Consider the following 18745-nt stretch of genomic DNA (forward strand, 5'->3'; position numbering starts at 1 on the left):
TATTTTTAGATTGGGGATTTTTACAAAATGATGAAGAAGGCAAAACTTCTTCCCTTAAACTTAGACTCCAAGCCTTAGACTATGATCTTCTTAGGGACAGTGTGCCTTTCCTACTCTTACACGCTCAGCCTAGAGACTGGTGCCGAAATCAGAAACAGAGCAGGTGAGGAAAAACGTTTTATTTCTTTATACACATTTTCCTTTTGTAGCCACCCAAAAGACCGTGTTTCATTTCCTCTACCAGACCCTGTCCACCAGTTATGTTGCCCTCAACATATCGCTATAGCAACATATATAAATATCTATGGTACACTTATACACACATGCACGCCTTCTAAAGCACTGTCAGGACACAGACTAGGCTTTCCCACAACTGGGGGCTTCTCAGGTGCCACTTCAAAATGATCACTGGTTTGTCTTACACACGACTTTCACTGGGCTTGGCCTGGCCACGAGTCCCAGTTCCCCAGAGAGGAGTTGGGGTGATGAAAGGGGACAGCATATTCAGAGCGAGGTGGCCACACTTTGGAGTTCCTAAAAGAAGGGAACTAGGAGGTGCTAGGCTAAGCAGGAGATGGTGCGTGGGAAGCCAGTGCTTTGGCCATGTGCATTCAAAGCACTCAGGAGCCGCAGTGTAGACTGACACGCAGCCTGACGGCGGCCCGGCTGAGTTGGCCCCGGGGAAGCGTGGATCTGGGAGCCCCACTGGCCCTCAGGGCACCGCTGTCACTCGTGGGCTGTGGAACAGGCCGAGGGGCTCCCGTGTGGGAACCAGGTGTCACATCTGTAGGCAGCAGGGCCCTGTGTCCCCCGAGCCGACCATCTGAGGACGGGCGCTGGAGCGAGAAGTGGCCGTTGCCAGTCCCCAGGTCAGTGCGGTGCTAAGAAGCAGTGTCATGAGCCCCTCTCCAGACCGAGCGTGTTTGCTCAGTGCGGGGCTGAGCAGCCCCTGGCGGATGGCGTCCCTTAGCCATAGGAGAGGCTGTCTGCCCTCCGCCCTCCTCCACCGGGCCGGCCGCTGACTCCTCCTGGACCCTCCAGCAGGTGCGGAGGAGTGGGGTCCAGGTCTCCTCAGCAGATTGGGATCTGCACCGAAGGGGGGCAGGCCCATCCTTCCGGCTGTTGGCAAGACCTCTGGCGGCTCCTCTTCTTGCGTGGCTCCTGGAAGGCAAGGGTCACACAACTGGGGTGCACGGCAGAGCCCTTAGGGACTTCACCTGGAGACAGAAACAGAACAAAGTGAGAGTCCAGGATCAGGGCCTGCTGGTGGCTCCCTGAGCCGCAGTGAGCACTGGGCGGTGGCAGAGCCGGGAGCTCAGAGAGAGCCTGACAGAAGGATGCGCCCGGGGGAAGGGGCGCGGTCCCGAGGTGCCACCAGGTGAGAGGGAAAGTTCCCCACCACCTCGGGCAGGTGATGGCCCTGCTCAGAGCCACTGCACACCAGGTGCCCAGATCCCACACTCCCTCCTCACAGGCCAGTTTGCTCCCCAGTTCACTTGGAGCAAAATGATGGCTTTTGTGACCTCCCGGGAACCGATGTGCTTAGTATGAAACATGCCCATGTAGAAACAGCCTGTGGTAGGAAGGAGAGGATGTTGTGCAGCGAAGTCCCCTGTTAAGTTCATGTCCCACTTACTTAATGAGGAGAGGGAGGGGCCCCATCAGCAGGGAGCTCAGAAACGCCCCCCGCCCAACGTCTAGTGCCACCTCTTACAGATGAGGGGCGGCGGGCTCACCGACACTGAGGAGCCAGCCACAGGGTCAGTTAGTGACAAGCCTGGGATTAGAACCCAGGCCTTGGGCCCTTTCCATTGGTCTCTGGGAAGTGCAGAGGAAACTTCCGAACAAGGGGAAGCCAGTGGGTGTGTGGGACTATTGGGTTACCTTTGCTGGGGCAGGAATAAGGCTTTACAGAGGCCATCTTGTATGTGTTCTTCTAAACAGGCTCAGGAAAGAAAGGAATCATCAGAGAACAACAAAAGGGAATTCGCCCCCCAAAAAAGGAGGGTGAAGTCATGAAGTCATTTTCATACTGTGGGATCAACATTCTCTCAGGTTCCCTAAGGAACATTCCTAGGAATCGGCTCAATAGCTTACGGCAGAGCTTTAAAGTCCAAGTGAAGGGTTTAGTTTCTTTCTTTTTTTTTTTTAAAGATTTTATTTATTTATTTGACAGAGACAGAGACAGCGAGAGAGGGAACACAAGCAGGGGGAGTGGGAGAGGGAGAAGCAGGCTTCCCGCCGAGCAGGGAGCCCGATGCGGGGCTCTATCCCAGGACTCTGGGATCATGACCTGAGCCAAAGGCAGATGCTTAACAACTGAGCCACCCAGGCGCCCCTAGTTTCTTTCTTTCTTCTTTTTTAAGTAATCTCCATGCCTACCATGGAGCCCAACACAGGGCTTGAAGCCAAAGCCAGAGATAAGACCTGAGCCGAGATCAAGTCCGATGCTCAACTGCCTGAGCCACCCAGGTGCCTTACCTCGAGGTTTAGTTTCTGATTTACAAGCCATTGGCCACAGTCAGCTTACTTGCCAGGGAATGGCTTCGTATTTGAAGTGAATGTACAAAGTAGCTCCTGCACACACAAAATGTTTCCCTTCAAGTGTCATTTTTATTTATTATCAAATTCTCGTTTAGGTCGAGAAGACCCAGTGGTTTTCTTTGGAAAAAGAAAGATCAAAACTGAATGGCTGTTCCCTGCCGATAGAGGGTGCAGTGGAATCAACGGACTCGATCGCATCTGGGGTTTATTTTTTCATGAAGTGAGAGGTGCTACAGGGAACACTAGAGCTGGCCCCAGAGCCCTTTCCTGGAAGCTAATTCAGAGGCGGACTCTCCATGTCCTCTGATCTTGGGAATCAACTCACTTGCTTTCCTGGGACTCCTGACTTGGCCTAAAGGAGGGAAGAAGCGGGGTGAGAAGAGAAGAGGGTGACAATGTGACAAGGACAGGAGATGGCAGGGGACTGACTGGGGTGGGAAAGGTGATGGGGAGCGAAGCTACAAGGACACTTAGTGAGGACCTGAGTCCTAGGAGTGGACCGGAAATCCTCTCCGGGAAGGTCAGAGCGGGTCCGGGATCATTGCAGACTCTGAAGGTAGGTGGGGATTGATTTGGGATGGGTTGGGCCTGGGTTCTGTGGCTCTGGCGGGTGCAATAGTCTCCTTACCTCCAAGTTAGTCCTTGCCTTCTTCAAAACATCATGTGTCCTGGTCACTGAAACAACAAAACAGCGCAACAGGCAGAAGTGACCAGCTGGGCCCATACTTGCCTGGTGTGTTCTAAAAGGGGTCTTTCTGGTCGCCCAGCTCAGGGTCTCCTGCTGCCCCCAGTGCCCCTCCCTCTGCATCCACAATTACTCATAGCACAGGAGGTTTGGGGACATTACCTCGGTCTGCACCCCGCCCCCTCTGCCCAGTCTCTCTGGTCACGGTCCATCTGCAGCACAAGTGGGGAGTCTGGAAGTCCCCCCACCCCCAATTTCCTCTCCCATCCCCTGGCTCGGGGGCACCCACACTGGCTGAAGATGAACTGTTCCATGCTCTCCTTCTGCTGGTTGGCGGTCTTCAGACGCTCCACTGTGCTCTGAAGGAGACTCTCCTGTTTGGACAGTTTGGTTCTCAGTTCCAGAAGTTCCCTTTTCATGGACTGTCCCTGGGGAAGGGAACCAGGCTTTCTGTCAATGGTCAGAAGGCCTAAAGCACCCCATGCTTTGTGGCTCCTGAAAATCAAAAGTGGGATTCCACAATCTTCTCAACTATTTCTGGACTGGAGTCCCTCCATGAAAGCCTCTAAAACCCTCCAGCTGAGGCCCGCTTAGAATGAGACCATTAGGTCGGAACACTGAGAACCTGGGAGCCCCCATGCCGATGGACACGGGCCTCCACCCCCGTTTTTGAGGAGAACTGACTCCAGGACAGCCCCAGGACCCCCAGCGGTGGTAGAAGAGCACACATTTAGCGCTAACACCAGTTCTAGTGCCTGGCATCTCGGAGGAGCCTTGCTGGTTGGGAATGTTATGCCTGGGGAGACAGTCTGCGATTCTGTAAATCTTTGGACCAACTTCAAGATGGCCAAACACCCTCTCCCTCGGAACTGGCATTGTTTGGGCCCATAAGGTGTCCGTGACTTTAATCTGGCCTTAGAATCCTGGGGAGGGCGGTGGGGGGATAAATTGAGAAACCTTCCTGTCCAGGCTCCCACTACCCAGAGTCCAGGCCTCAAGGCTGAGGGCACCTGGCGGGTGGGGAGGCTGACTGTCCCAGGCCTGGCCCAGAGATGTGGAGGGGCGCTGTATATTGGAATGGCGCAGTGGGTGGCTCAAGGAGGCTGGTCATCTCATTCTGTGGGGGTGGCACGGGGAAAGGAGCTGTCGACATTTTCACAGGTCCCTAAATTTTTCAGCTCAACTAAGTTCCAAAAGTATAAGAACCTCAACATTCCTGGTCACCGGGGTTCTCATGCGTCTGCCCTCTACCTATCCTGTCCTTCCCCCTTTGCTGGGGGGTCATGCGTCTGCCCTCTCCTATCCTGTCCTTCCCTCTTTGCTGGGGGGTTGGGGGTGGACAAGGGATGACATCAGAGCTGCACTGCCAGCCACCACCACGGATGACAGGTCTTCCCCGGGGACACGCCCCTAAGGCCCCTCAGTGCAAACTCAGCTGTCCAGCTCCTGACCTTTAGGACTTGCGGAACTAAGGAGGCAGAATGGCATTTGGGGCAAAAGCGGTGAAGGAGGCCACCACTCACCGTGCTGCCGGACAGGACAGGGCCGGGGGAGCTGGGCAGGGCCGCTCGCCAGAACATGGTGAGGAGGGAGGCCGACTCCTCCAGCATGTGCTGCAGGGCCTGGGCGCTGCTTCCAAGTTCATGGATGCCTTCTCTGCCTGGCACCTGGGGGAGAGGGGATATAGCCCTGGGCACCACCAAGGCTGACAGATCGCTCTCTCCCGCCCGCCCCCCCCCCAGCACAGGGCTCAGGTTTCCTTCATGAGGGAGGCACGGGCGCAGGCCTGCTTGACCCTGTGAAACCCTTTTTTAACCTGGAAGCCCAGAATCTCCACCTTAGCAGTGACCTCCGACTTGCAAGAATCACTAGATTCCGGCTTCCGCCATACTCTCTGTAAGCTCCTAGTCCTGCTCCGTGCTCTCGGGTCTAAGGTCCCTGATTTTTGCCCTGGCACCCCCGTGCACATCTCTAAATCATACCTTTTGCTTCAGGTGGGCTGAACTATTTGTAGCTCCAAGGACTGAAAGGCCATTCCCTTTACCTGGAATGCAACCCTCCATCACCCAGAAAGCCTGTGTATCCCCCTAGTGGTTCCTCTAGGAGCCTGTGACTTTCCTTGCCTGGCACAATGACCCCTCTGTGTTCGTGCCCTCCCAACTCAGAGGATGGCTTCTGATACTGAGCCCAGGCCCCCTGTTGTCCTTATTTACTTGGATGTTTGGCCTTCTCCCTGGGTTGGGGGCTCCTGAGGACAGGGCTGTCCCTGCATGTCCATGAGTCTCCAGTGGCTCAGACAGCCCAGCAGCCGGCACCTGTTCTCTGAACAGGGAAGTACTCTGAGAAGGCACACTGCCTGTTTCCCTCCCCTGCTCAGTCTGCACAGAGAAATCCCACGGCTGCCAGGCCTCTCACCCCTTCTACAACATGTGGCCCATTTGGATGCAGATCTTGAATTTCCAGCCACCTGATTAAGTGGTTTTACTCTGCCCACAGATGCCAGGGTGACTGGACCAGATAATAAGCGAACAAAGGGTGCTCAGTAGAGCACCACACATAAGCCAATACTCAGCAAATGTTCTACAGATGAGGATGACAATGCTCCTCAGCTCTTCTGTGTTTCTGAGAGGAAAAATCAGTCAGAGCAGAGTTTATAGTGAAAATAGGAGATGGAGAAGAAAGGCCTGGCTGGGCGTAAGCAGAAGATGTAGCCTCAGCTGTGGGAGATGTGCAGTGGGAGAAGGAGCTAAGATCAGAAGGAGAAAGGGCACAAGGAAAAGGAGCACCTAAGATCTACAATGTGATTACCTCTGTGCCCTGAGTTTCAAGGCCCGGGAAGGTGCAGGCTGGTCTCACAAGAGCTGCTATCTTTTTGACCAGCAGTCTGCCCTCCCCTATCTGCTGTCGTAGGGCACTGTAGTCATCAATGTGGCCAATGACATGGCGGCCATGTTTATTGGCAAAAGAACCATCAGTAGCTTCGCCCTCCAGCTTGGGAGGATTCTTCATGACTGCAGAAGCATCCAAATCCAGCTCTGAAAAACAAAACCAGAACAACATAGAATCCACAGTGATAAGCAATATCCTCAGTCCAGTCCATTCTAAAATAGACATCAAATAGTGAAAGAGGCTAGGAACAGGAAAGGCACTCTGGGAAAGTACAAGCGAGGTATGAAGTCCATAGATTTCTGGGTTCTATGTTTTTATAATCTTTCTTACATCATCTCATAATGATAAAATGGCCAGGAGGCAAATTTTATCCTTATTGACAAATGAAATATCCAGGACAAATATGATTTTAACAGAAAGTTTTTAATTTCTGGTGAAGAGGACACAGACAAATTAAGCTGGACACAGAGAGCACTTTCAAGGAGGGAGAGAGCACTGTACAATGAAGTACAACAGAGCAATAGGAAAAACCACAGGAGGAAGAATAATGGCAAGAAAGGTGGCCACAGAAGGTGGAATGAGTAGGGCTGAAGACCTTGGGACCTGGGGAGAAAAATCTCTACAATCAGATAACATGCCCATTAGTAACCAAAAGTTACTTGCATTGGTAATTTTACATCGTCAGTCCCTGAATCCTTCAGTTGCCATATTTACCATTTGTCTTATTGAAGATGGCGGTCTCTGAGCCAGGAGCAGCGGGAGAAGGGCTAGGGAACACGAGCGCTGGAGAGTTCATGCCAACATCTCGTACTGGAGGGGAAGTAATGGACTCTAGGGCGTAAAGACAAAAACAGACAAAAAGCTAAGGATTAACATGCCCCAGGAAAAGCAGGCAGGAAGGTGTTTGAAAGCTCAGCTTTAGATAATCCCAAGCAGAAATGGCTTCTGTTGAAATACAATCGAAAATAGGGACCTGGAGGTGAGAGGAGTTGGTGACTTAAAAAAAGAAGAGAAAAGGGGTGCCCGGGTGATTCAGTTGTTAAGCATCTGCCTTCCGCTTAGGTCATGATCTCGGGGTCCTGTATCGGGACTCCCTGCTCAGCGGGAAGCCTGCTTCTCTCTCTCTCTCACTCCCCCTGCTTGTGTTCCCTCTCTCGCTTTGTCTCTCTCTGTCAAATAAATAAATAAAATCTTAAAAAAAAAAAAAGAAGAGAAAGAAGAGGAAGTTGATCTGAGTGTGTCAAGATTGGGGGGCAGTATTAACATTCAGATTGAAGCTAGGCAAAGGGGGCTGGCTGAAGGACTTTGACAAGAGGGAGAGAGCAGGCAAGCAGGAGAGGGGATGACAGCCTCCCGGACAGGAACGGTTTCCACTCAGCTGAGTTCCCCTCCCATCAGGGAATGGGGATCTGGAAGGCCAGCTACACCGAGACAGAGCATAGTGAGGAGGAAGGACGGGGGCTGGAAACCAAAACATCTGGTTCAAATCCTGGGTCGGGTCTTAGCTGCTGCCAACCTTGGTGTGCGGGTTAACATCTCAATGCCAAAGTTTTCCCACACTGAAATACTGAGTAAACCCTCCCTTACCTCTCAGATGAAAGACTTTGAAAAATTGTTTGAAAACGCGTGGTAAATTTTAAAGCACTCCACAAATACAAGAAAGAGATACTAACATACACAGCTGTTAACTGTGGAGCAATCCTTATCGTGTCAGGCACTTGTAAATTATTCCACTTAATGCTCCAAATGGCCATACAACATATACATGATTATTATCCTCATCTTGAAGATGAGGAAAGTGAGGCTGAAGTACCTGACTTCAAACACCTTGCCCAAGGCAAGCAACCTGCACGTGCAAACTCAGAGTCTGGAGCCCTAGCGAGCTGTGACCCTCAATCCCGCCCCCTCGCCCGAGGCTGGACACTGAAACGCCTCCGATTTCACCCTGACCCTAAGCAGTGTGGAAGAGGGAAGCCGGTCCCTTCCACCACCGACGTCCTGGCCCCCGCCCCCTGGCTACGGCCGTCCCGGTCCCCTTGTCCTTCCCACCTTGGAAGAGCAGTTGCTTGTTTCCAGGGTCCTCCTGGTTGGCGGAGGAGGGGCTGAGGCTGGCTTTGCCCCCCTCGCTGTCCAACTGCTGCTCCAGCTGCTGTCCCAGACGGTTGTTCACCTGGATGCTTCGCTCCAGCTGCCCTCGCAAAGCTCGGATCTCTGCCACCAGCTGGCTCAAGTCACTGCTCGAAGGGACCTGGTGCCCAGCATCCCAGGTGGAAGCTGAAAGAAGAGAGAGGAGGGGTCTGGTCTGGTGGCTGGGAGCCAAGCTTTTCCAAGCATTCGTCAGAACACTCCTCTGGGACATTCCTTTTGGCTCGGGACCCCGCTGTCCTCTCAGAGTCCCGGGCAACACATCTGGGATGGAGCTGCCCCTTTGCCCGTGTGGGGCCTGGCACGCACTGAGTGAGATATACTGCACACGGGAATTTCCCTGAGGCTCCCATGACCCACCTGCGTCTGGAGAGCCTTGGATGAGCAGGTGGGGTCAAGGCCTATTATTACTCCCCTTCCACAGGAACCCTAGTCCTACAGGCCAGGGAGTGGGGTCTTCCGAGATAGGGGGTCAGCACTGCGCTAGAGAAGGGCAGGGGATGAGGGAGAAGGAGAGTTGATGCCTCCATGCTCAGGAGTCATCGCAGAGAGGAGGAGGAGACCACCAGGGAGAGGAGAGGAGGCACCAGGCCTTTGGCAGCATGTAGGAATGGGGGTCTCCGCTAGAGGCCGGAGGTCACACTCACTGAACTGTTCTATTTCACCATGTTTTGTTTTGTTTTTTACCTCCATTTGCCACACACAGTCTGTTTCTTCATACCAGGGATGAAGAAAGCTAAGCAATATTTTACAAGACCACATATCTTATCTGAAACCTTGAAGCCAAATATATTTCAAAAAGTTGGATTTGTTTTGGTGTGTAGGAAGGCAATGGGATCCATATACCATCTACCATGTAGCGCGTGCACAGGGTTGCATCTGAGCCACAGGCCTTTAGTCAAATACATTTATATTTCTGTGATGAGCTGGGTGAACATTATCACTGGGTGGGGAAGTAAAGACTGTGAATACCCTTTCGGTCAGTTCAGATAGGTTTTGTGACCAAATGAGTATATGAAAGAGATATCACAGAATTCATGGTTCTCACAGGATTATAGAATTAAGGATAAGAAACTATGGGGCTTTAGTGGTAGTAGCTTTGAAATGACTCCTAAAACGCCTATAAGAAGGGAGAAAGGCATGAAAGAAGATGTAGTCAGGATGAAGTGGTTTCTAGATACTAACCCCAAAGCTCCATGAAGCTCCTTCCTATCTTTCTTTCTCTACATCTAAATTCTCACAGTTTTGCTTATTTTTAAAAAATGTTGTCCATCTATCCATTCCTCTTTATCTTCCCAATACCACCTTATATCAGACTCTCCTCACATAAATGCCCTATAATCGCCCCCATTCAGTGGGTTTCCCTGATTCCAATGTCTCCTGACTCCAGCGTGTCCCACCAGTCCTACCGTCTGAGAGTTCTGTTCCCATCAAGTACCTATTTTGCTTGGAAAAACATACTCATGTTCCATGGCCTGCTATGTAGAATGTAAACTTTCATTGTACTTCCTAGGTCCTCTATATACCGGTAGCTGTCTCATCAACTGACCTGACTTCTCACACTCCCTGATACAAAGCTCTCCCACAGGCAGGTTGGACCCGATGCTCCCATGAGCGCACATAAGCTATTCTCTCAGCCTTCGGTGTGCCTGATACTTCTTCGAGTTCTGGTTCACCTTCTCATCAGCAAATTAGGAAATCCAATCAGGTTTTATGAAAATGCAAATTTGGCTGAATATTGAAAATTCCGTATTGCCTAAGGAATTTTTAAACATAAAATAAAAAAAAAATTAGAATTGAAAGGCTTAGAGAGCCAACATCCCATCCAAAGCAAGAGCTATTTCTATGGGATCCTTGACAAGTCATCCCTTTCTTTTTTTTTTTTTTTTAAATGTTTTTTTATCTATTTATTCATGAGAGTCAGAGAGAGAGAGGCAGAGGCAGAGGGAGAAGCAGGCTCCCCGCCTGCAGGGAGCCTGATGCGGGACTCGATCCCAGGACCCCAGGATCGTGACCTGAGCCGAAGGCAGATGCTTAACCATCTGAGCCACCCAGGCGCCCAAGTCATCCCTTTCTATTTAAAGGGGGCTTGGATGGGAAGCTTATTCCTTCACAAACTAGAAGGCTCTAGGGGTAAGGAAGGCATAAATTATGTAAGTCCAAATTCCACTGCCCTTCATCCTTTGACTCTTGTTCAGCCCTCTAAAGGGACACCAAACACATCAGCTCTTTTTCACCTGATAGTTCTTCAAATATTTAAAGCCAGTTCTCATCACCTTGTGATCTTTTCCAGGCCTAAAATTGGTTTGTTTCTCTGACAGCTCGAGATTCCTGGTCTCCTGGCATGGTGGCCCCTGTCTTCACTATGTTCCCTGGTTTGCCAATGTCCCTTTTACAAGATGGTGCCCCACAATCTAACAATATTTCTGACATGGTCTCTTCATATGGACACCACTCTTACCCTACTGCGGTCTCAGGTTGGATTGGCTTTTGTAGCAACCTTTGCCTACAAGTTCCTTGTCCCAGTGGGTTTCTAACTAACTCCCCCCATCCTCAAGCTCACGAATGGCTAGAGAGCCAGGCCTCCCCATCCTGTACCTCTACCACTGATATTTTTAATCAAACTCAAGGTTTTTTGGTTTTTCTTTTTTTATCTTTTCTAAATTTCATCATATTGACATCAGTCCTCTGTTCTAGCCTGGTTGGAGTTATTAACTTGATGTTTAGAATACCCTCTCCCATTTGTACAACAATGGGGAAATAGAAGAAGATTCTCCTCCAACATTAGATCAGTATTTTAGCAGGTGGCAAAAGTTCTCAATAAAAACGGTTTAAAATTTAAATCCAGGCTTGACATTTAGACCCTAATAGAGGTACTTCTGTAAATGTTTTGCATCTTTTCATTTTCTCCCTGGGGAACGGGTCGGGGTGGGAGCAGGCTGCTCGCTGTACTGGCCGCATGGGTGGTCAATCTGTATTAGTCACAGTATTCAAGACCTTCTCACATGATGGTGCCATCAGGACAGTTCTTTGAATTAAAAAAAAAAAATCACTGTATAAGCTGGACTTTGATCAACTTTTCTCTGGCCATTTAGGTAGGCAGAGTTGGACTCTTGTGGCCTACTTTTAAGGATGTCTCAGCTGGATCTTGCTCATGTCACCAACCCCTGGGCTTTGCGCATGGGAGAACCCCTCTGTTCTCACTGGCAGCCCCAGACCTGGCTGGGAGTTTCCGAGGCAGAACTCTTCCCAGAGCTCTACAACTCCCAGGGTAAAGACCTCACCGGGATCCTAAGCAAGGGCAGGGAGCTCATGGGGGAGGGGGGACGGGAGACACATACCTTTCAGCCCCTTCTTGGAATTGCCATAAAAAGCCTCGTAGATCTGTAGCTCCGACTGGAGGGACTGGAAGAGCTGCTGTTTATCTTCACACTGTTGCTGCAGGAGGGCCAGCTTATGCTGCAGCCTGCAGGGGGGAAGCAAGGGCCCTCTGAGCAGCCAGCGCCCCTCGGCCGCTCCAGGCAACCTGCTGTCAGCCTGCCTTTGCATCATGGTGTTTTAGCCCGAGATGTCAACCCAGGGGCCATGAACCGTTCCTTTTATTTTACAGATGTAGAAACAAGCTCTGAGAGGTGAAGTAACTTTGCTTAAAGTCATGCCATTAGCTATGTTAGCTGGGAGCAGACACACAGCTCCGTATTCTTACTGCCCCTAGTGTTCTTTTCACGGTGACTGGCAGTTACAGTGTTTATGCCAGGGATGCGCATGACGGCTGGTGAGGATGCTTCCTACATTACGGTGAGACTAATATCCTTAAACTAACTGGAAGAATGAGAACATTTTTTCTCCAGGATCTGATATGCTGAAAACGGTTTTTTTTGTTTTAAGATTTATTGATTGATTGATTTGAGAGAGACAGAGAGCGTGTGCGTGCAAGTGGTAGGAGGGGCAGAGGAGGAGGGAGAGAAAGAGGGAAAGAAGCCCAAGCAGACTCCAAGCTGAGCGCCAAGCCCAACACAGGGCTTGTTCTCAGGACTCAGAGATCATGATCTGAGCCAAAATCAAGAGCCAGACACTTAACCAACTGAGCCACCCAGGTGCCCCTGATATGCTGCAGCCTTCTTTTTTTTTTTTAACTTTTTTTTTTTTTTAAGATTTTATTTATTTGAGAGAGAGAGAATGAGAGACAGAGAGCATGAGAGGGAGGAGGGTCAGAGGGAGAAGCAGACTCCCCGCCGAGCAGGGAGCCCGATGCGGGACTCAATCCCGGGACTCCAGGATCATGACCTGAGCCGAAGGCAGTCGCTCAACCAACTGAGCCACCCAGGCGCCCTGCTGCAGCCTTCTAAAATAGGGTTTTATTCTCCCAACTTTGGAGTGAAAAAGGCATTCCCTGCGAAGTCCTTCCTTCTGCTCAAAGTCATCCATAAATCAGGAATAGCAGAGGGGAAACTGAGGGTCCCAAAAGGCACCAATACCTGACTTGCCACTATCCCTTCTAAATCTGAAAACAGGGCCACCCTCCTTCTTCTTGGGCTCCCTCTTACCTGGAGTCTTTCTCCTGGAGGGACAGGCGTTCCTCTTGGAAATGCAAGATCTCCTGCTGCTTCTCCTTCAAGTCTTCCAGAAGCTGCTGCCGTTCCCCCTTTTGGTGCTCCAGCTCCATCTCCAACTCTTGGAGCCGGGCTCGAGAGGACAGCAGAGCCTCCCTCAGGCATTCCGTCTCCTGGGAGCACTCTGGTGAGCAGAACACAGGAGGATTTATACCGTGGGGCCAGAGGTTGGCAGGAAGAGGAGTCCAAGCTCATGGATCCTGACACACAGAACTAAGGCAACAGGAAGGCCAGCTAATTCTGCAGCTGCTTGGGGAGGCAGAGGGTGTCAGCTCACCACATCCACATGCCCTAGGGAATGTGGAGCCTCCATCTTTGCAATGCCCTTGATCTTCTGATTTCATAAGGTCTACAAGGTCTACCCTGCTTTTAGAGAAAATGCTGTGGTCTTTCTTTCTTCCCTTCTTCCTTCCTCCCTTCCTCCCTTCCTTTCTAAGATTTTATTTATTTATTTGAGAGCCAGAGCAGGAGCAGTGGGGAGGAGGCAGAGGGAGAGGGAGAAGCAGACTCCCCGCTGAGCAGGGAACCTGACACGGGGGCTCGATCCCAGGACCCCGGGACCATGACCTGAGCCAAAGGCAGGTGCTTAACCAATGAGCCACCCAGGTGCCCAAAACGCTGTGGTTTCTAATGCTCACTATTTTCTAAGTTCACACACCCTCTGTGTGATAATCCGTTCTTGAATTTTGCCAAAGACCAACATCAAGATTTCTTGTCTACGGTTTTAGAATATATTATATTCATCAATTTGAAAATGGGGACATCTGTTCTTTTCTGGGCTTGTGGCATCTCAGTGATCTGCATGGTTTCTCAGGGACTATGGACAGGGACTCTGAGAATCAGGCTGCAGGTGCTGTCGGTTGTCCGGGGGAAGGCCCCGGGCCTGGCCAACTGCGCTTATTCACATCTTAGTGTCTTCTCCCCTGTGAGGTCTGTGCTAGCCTGTCCCGGCATGCAACAATGGGGGGTTAGCAGCTGTGCCTTCCCTCTTATCTGTGACCTCTCGTTACTTCCCCGTCAGTGACCTTTCCCCTCAAATCTTCCTGCTCTGAAGAGGCAAATTTAGAAATATCACTTGATGTCTCTCTTCCTGTTCCACAAGCATTCTTTCATTCTGGGCTTAATCCTGTAGGAAACTATTAGTCTTTTATGGTTACTAAACAAATATTTGCAGATAAATATAATTTGTTATTGATCATATATTGATTCGATCAAGTCAACTGACACTAAGGTCAGCTGCTCCCAGGTCCCAGAGGAAATGATGCCCCCTCCCCCCTTGGATGCCCATCAAATAGTGTTGGGAACGCTCTGGAAGACATTTGGCTGGTGCCTCCAGACACAGAGTCCTGAGGATTCCTGAGCAGAGAGGAGCCCAGAGTGGGTAAGTGAGGGGCGATAGTGGGAGACGGGGATGGCAACTCAGTACTGGGGGAGACACATGAGGCTGCGGTAAAGTCTGGACAGGTAGAACAGGCACCTAACTGGTATCCAGTTTCATAACTAATGACTGAATATCTGAATGTCTATGGGTTGCACAGAGGTGGTGGATTTCCTAGAGCTATCTTTGTCCCTAGAGCCTTGGAGCATGAGGGTCCATGGTTGGGACCTCTCAGGAAGTAGCCCCTTCTAGACTGAGCACAGCCATGGGACTTTGGGTTGGCAGATCTGGTTGGCTGTTATGTCCACCTTCTTTCTTGGCTTCAAGGGGTGATTGGTGTGGCCAGGAGGAAAGGGACCCGGAATGAGCACAATGTGTGGCTTTTACCACCCACCTCTGGAAACATGACTCAGCTGAGCCTGAAGGCTCCGGTTTTCTTCCTTAAGGACTCTGTTCTCGTTGTAGAGCTGAGGTGTGGGTTCCAGGCTGGGACTGTAGAAATTAGAGGTGGATCCTGTCCCAGGAAGTGCAAGCAGACACATTACACATTTGGGTGACAGGCTTTCAAGAAGCCACCCGTTCTGTACCTCCAGAAATACTGTTCCAACCCAGCAGGAGTGCCTGGGTACTCGAGGCCTGGCCCCCAAGCATGGTGGGCCGAGTGCCTGGTTTCTGTGGGCCCCCTGCCCGTGGGTTCTGTGCAGGCCCCACCACGTGCCCCAGCTACAGCGGTTCCAGGGGCTCTTGCCCCGCAATAGCAGCGTATGTGCTGCGGGCAGGACAAGGGCATGTAGGGGGAGCGGCCTCCAAGTGACAGCAGCCTGAGAGGAGAGTGTCGGGAGAAAGGCCACCTCGGCGAGTGGCTGGGGGAGGGTGCCTGCTGACCTGGCTCTACCACCTGCCGATCCCACGACAAGGCCCGGAGAGGTCAGCAGGCACTTATATGAGCGGATTAAGGATGGGGTGAGAAGTCAGACACTCTGCAGACACACCTTGTTAGTTCTGCCAGGAGGAAAGTTCTCTCTTAGCTCCAGTCTATCTACAAAGTGAGGATTAGAGGACCTGCCCCACCCGCCTTGCCGGGCTGTGTGGAAGGAGCAAGTAGAGGAAAGCCTAGCAGGTGCTTTGAAAAGCATGCCGCTCAGCCTAAGGGCCCTCCCTTCAGAAGTTCGCCAGTCGTGACAGAAGTGGGCGGCTCTGGGCCTCTCCTACCGTTCCCACGGGCTGCGCCGCTGAGCCGGTGTTCAAGCTGCTCCCGGAGGCGGTCATTGATGCAGATAGACTCCTCCAGGCGCTGGCGCAGGTTCCGGATCTCACCAAGATGTTCTTCTAGCAGGTCAGCCCCTGCAGCCATCCCGCCAGGACAGGAAGGAGGAGGGAGATGGGGAATCCTGGTCACCAGTGGGGCCCAGGTGGGGATGCGGCTCGGCCAGTGGCTCCTCAGCAGGATCCCTGAACATCCCCATCCTTCCACCAACTGCATTCTCTCACGTGGGCACTCAGGAACACAGTGACTTTGCTTAAAGAGTAAACTGGCTCTCAAACCCAGGACAGCCTGGCGCGAAGCATGTCCCCGGGCCTCCTCCTACACACAGTAAGTGTGAGGGAGTTTTAAAATTTATTTATTTATTTATTTGAGAGACAGAGAACATGAGCGGGGGAGGGGGGGTGGGAGGGGCAAAGGAAGAGGGAGAAGCAGGCTCCCCGCTGAGCAGGGAGCCCGATGGGGGACTTAATCCCAGGACCCTGAGATCATGACCTGAGCCGAAGGCAGATGCTTAACCGATTGAGCCACCCAGGCACCCCAAAGTGTGAGGGAGTTTTAAATAAAAATATGCAGTGACCAGTATAACTGGTGAGTGTGAGGGAGTTCCACATGGTTTAGAAAAATAACTGAAGTATCTGGAAAAGTGTGGTGACCTGAGTGTGACTTTCTCTCCTGAGTGTGTTAGGGAAGACCTCACTCTACCCTGATACCGTTCCTCTTACTGATTCTTGCTTGATTGAACATTCTTTAACTAGGCATCAAGCCCTTCCTCCAGCCTCAGAGAGGAGGCATAAGGTGAAAGTCCACGGATATAAACTTCTCCTATGTGGTTAATGACATGAACGTGAGAGCATGATTGGCTCCCTGACTTTCCCAGTCCCCTGAACAGCACTGAGGCCCTGGGCAGGGAGGCCAAAGGGGGACACTTAGAAAGGTCCAGCATGGATAGGACCCTTTCATTTTACCCCCACTGTGTGAGCCGGGGACTAGAGAAATGAAAAATGCCCCTGCCCAGGTAGGAGAGGGGTAGACTCTAAATGAGATTTCATTTCACAGGCTGACCTGCCCGACTTTGTGTTTTACCTGTGGGTTTGGAGTTAAGCTGACACACAGAGGATCCTGAGGACAGGTCGCCTGATACACTCCCTTTCTGAGGCCTCATCACATCCCACTGGCTGCCGCTGCCCAGGTAGCCAGGCTCCAGGATTCTGCCCAGTTCTGTGCTGCCCCTCAGAGGAGAGTGGGGCTGGGTGGCGTTGAGATAGTGGGAAGAACTGGCTTCTAAATGGTTGCTTGGCAATGCAGCTGGGGAAGCAGGATGGACGGTGCTAACACCTGGGCAGAAAGAAACCAGAGTGAGGAAGAGAAGATTGGAAGGGAAGGACCAGCAAACAAGTGTGGGATTGTTAAGAATGGACACTAAAGGCGACATGTGCCATGTCAGAGATCCCAGTCCATTGCAGAATACCAGTTAGATGAAGACCATAACCTACAGGCTGTAACTTTCACCCCATGTATTTGCTGGCATGAGACACCAAGAGGCAGAGGATGGATAAAGTATCTGAAAGTCACCAGTGTATACAAAGGAAAAGTCCAGTGGCTCCACTCCTGCCTTCTACTATAATTCCTCCTGACAGAGTCCAGGAAAGTTCCAGAAAGAGAACTCAGTCCCAATTTCAGGGGATATAGCACATTCCTATTCACAGATGTGCTCAGTGCTAGCATCCATGGAGGGATGTAGAACCTTTCATTTAACTTAGGCTGACCCGTTCATAGATCTTAGGAAATCATGGGCCTTCCCCTGAGCCAAATCATCTCTGCTGTGGGAGTTCAGCCTGTGGGAGAGACTGGGAGAGAGAGGTGGGCAGGGCTGTAGTTTAGGATATTCATATTCAGAAGACTGCTTTCTTTCAGGGATTATCAGCATGGGCAGCAGAATAAACAGGTAGCTCGACCTAAGCAAAGAGGAAGAGGTCATCATTCCCTCCAACCAAGCCAAACTCCTCTGAGGGGATAATGCAATTGGCACTTGCCAATTTTTTATCTCCATTTGTAACTGGTTCTCAAATTTGGCTATATACTAGAGTCACCTTGGAAAATGTAAACAAATATATACTGATGCCTGGACCTCTGAGAGATTTTGCCTTAACTGGGGGTATAGCTTGGGCATTGAATGTTTTAAAATCATCCCAGGTGATTCAAATAGGCAGCAAAGTTTGAGAAGTACTGTCATGGGTCTCTCCTTCTCCAATGTGCAAAATACTAGATGTTCATTAGGATCACTGGAAGTTAAAGAGAGTGATGAAAAATGTCATCATCTGAATTTTTTTTTTAAGTAAGCTCCATGCCCAGCGTGGAGCCCAAGGTGGGGCTTGAACTCACCACCCTGAGATCAAGACCTGAGCTGAGATCAAGAATCGGATGCCTAACCAACTGGGCTACCCACGTGCCCCCAAGCATCTAAATTTTAGTTGGGATTCAGTAAAGATGTTATTTCCTACCTCTTTCACACCCCCTTTCTCCCCAGCCCAACACAAGGCAAAGGGGGAAATCAGGAGCTGTCGACAGCTTACTTTTTAACCAAAGTCGTAGAAGGTTCCAAGTCTATCAGTAACAGTGATCAGTATTCTCATGTTCCAGTTTTGCCCTGGCCACACAGCAGAAAGCACATGCCCTGAACCATGCAAAGACACCAGACAGACTCTAGCACAAGGAGATCTTTGCCCCACGGTTACCTGAGAAGCCGCCATGCACCACTGTCCACGTGTAAGCTTGGTTCAAAGCAAACAAGGAACACTGGTAAGCTGTAGTTCCTCAGAGAGGACTGTGCTTCAGGATGGATGGACAAGACAGGGCTATAATCTTGCTCACCAAAGCTGGGACCATCCACACTCTGGTCAGTGGCTCAGACTAGATAGGACTTCAACCCATATCAACAGACCCTTTTTCATGCACAGATATCTCCTTCTGTCTTTCCTTTTGGACAAAGGCATTACAAATATGGAAAGGTAAAGGAAAAGTAAGATAGAGCACACTCTTGCCATTTTGATATGGGACAAATTTGTTATCCATCAACTGTTGGTTCCAGAATTGCTAAAATAATAAGTTCTAGGTCAGAGACATCAGAACCTTCTACTGATCTCTAAAGAGAAAGAGAAAAGATTGTTACAAGGGGCTTCCAGAATTTGTTGAGCTTAGCTCAGAGCAGGATGGTAACAAAACCA

At 50.8% G+C, this 18745-nt stretch overlaps 1 protein-coding gene across 16 annotated transcripts in view; it reads right to left on the minus strand.

The window, feature by feature from the left end:
- Positions 1-164: 164 nt before the first annotated feature.
- PDE4DIP (phosphodiesterase 4D interacting protein) overlaps positions 165-18745 on the minus strand; it is a 206436-nt gene continuing 187855 nt past the window's right edge. For 5 of the 16 annotated variants that reach the window (XM_034990161.1, XM_034990162.1, XM_034990160.1 and 2 more), the window contains 14 exons: positions 16605-16856; positions 15467-15598; positions 14649-14768; positions 12811-13000; positions 11605-11729; positions 8168-8392; positions 6833-6949; positions 6038-6264; positions 4753-4896; positions 3519-3657; positions 3173-3219; positions 2870-2896; positions 1885-1936; positions 165-1217 (listed from right to left, as the gene is read on the minus strand). In XM_034990161.1, the coding sequence (XP_034846052.1) occupies positions 1072-1217; positions 1885-1936; positions 2870-2896; positions 3173-3219; positions 3519-3657; positions 4753-4896; positions 6038-6264; positions 6833-6949; positions 8168-8392; positions 11605-11729; positions 12811-13000; positions 14649-14768; positions 15467-15598; positions 16605-16856 (1943 nt within the window). In that variant the 3' untranslated portion in view covers positions 165-1071. Of the gene's footprint in view, positions 1218-1884; positions 1946-2869; positions 2897-3172; positions 3220-3518; positions 3658-4752; positions 4897-6037; positions 6265-6832; positions 6950-8167; positions 8393-11604; positions 11730-12810; positions 13001-14648; positions 14769-15466; positions 15599-16604; positions 16857-18745 lie in introns of those variants that run through there. The other 11 variants (XM_034990163.1, XM_034990156.1, XM_034990159.1 and 8 more) reach the window with 7 other exon arrangements.

This window comes from Mirounga leonina, unplaced genomic scaffold (assembly GCF_011800145.1).
Source record: "Mirounga leonina isolate KUSES-001 unplaced genomic scaffold, KU_Mleo_1.0 Mir_507, whole genome shotgun sequence".
Classification (NCBI taxonomy): Eukaryota; Metazoa; Chordata; class Mammalia; order Carnivora; family Phocidae; genus Mirounga; species Mirounga leonina.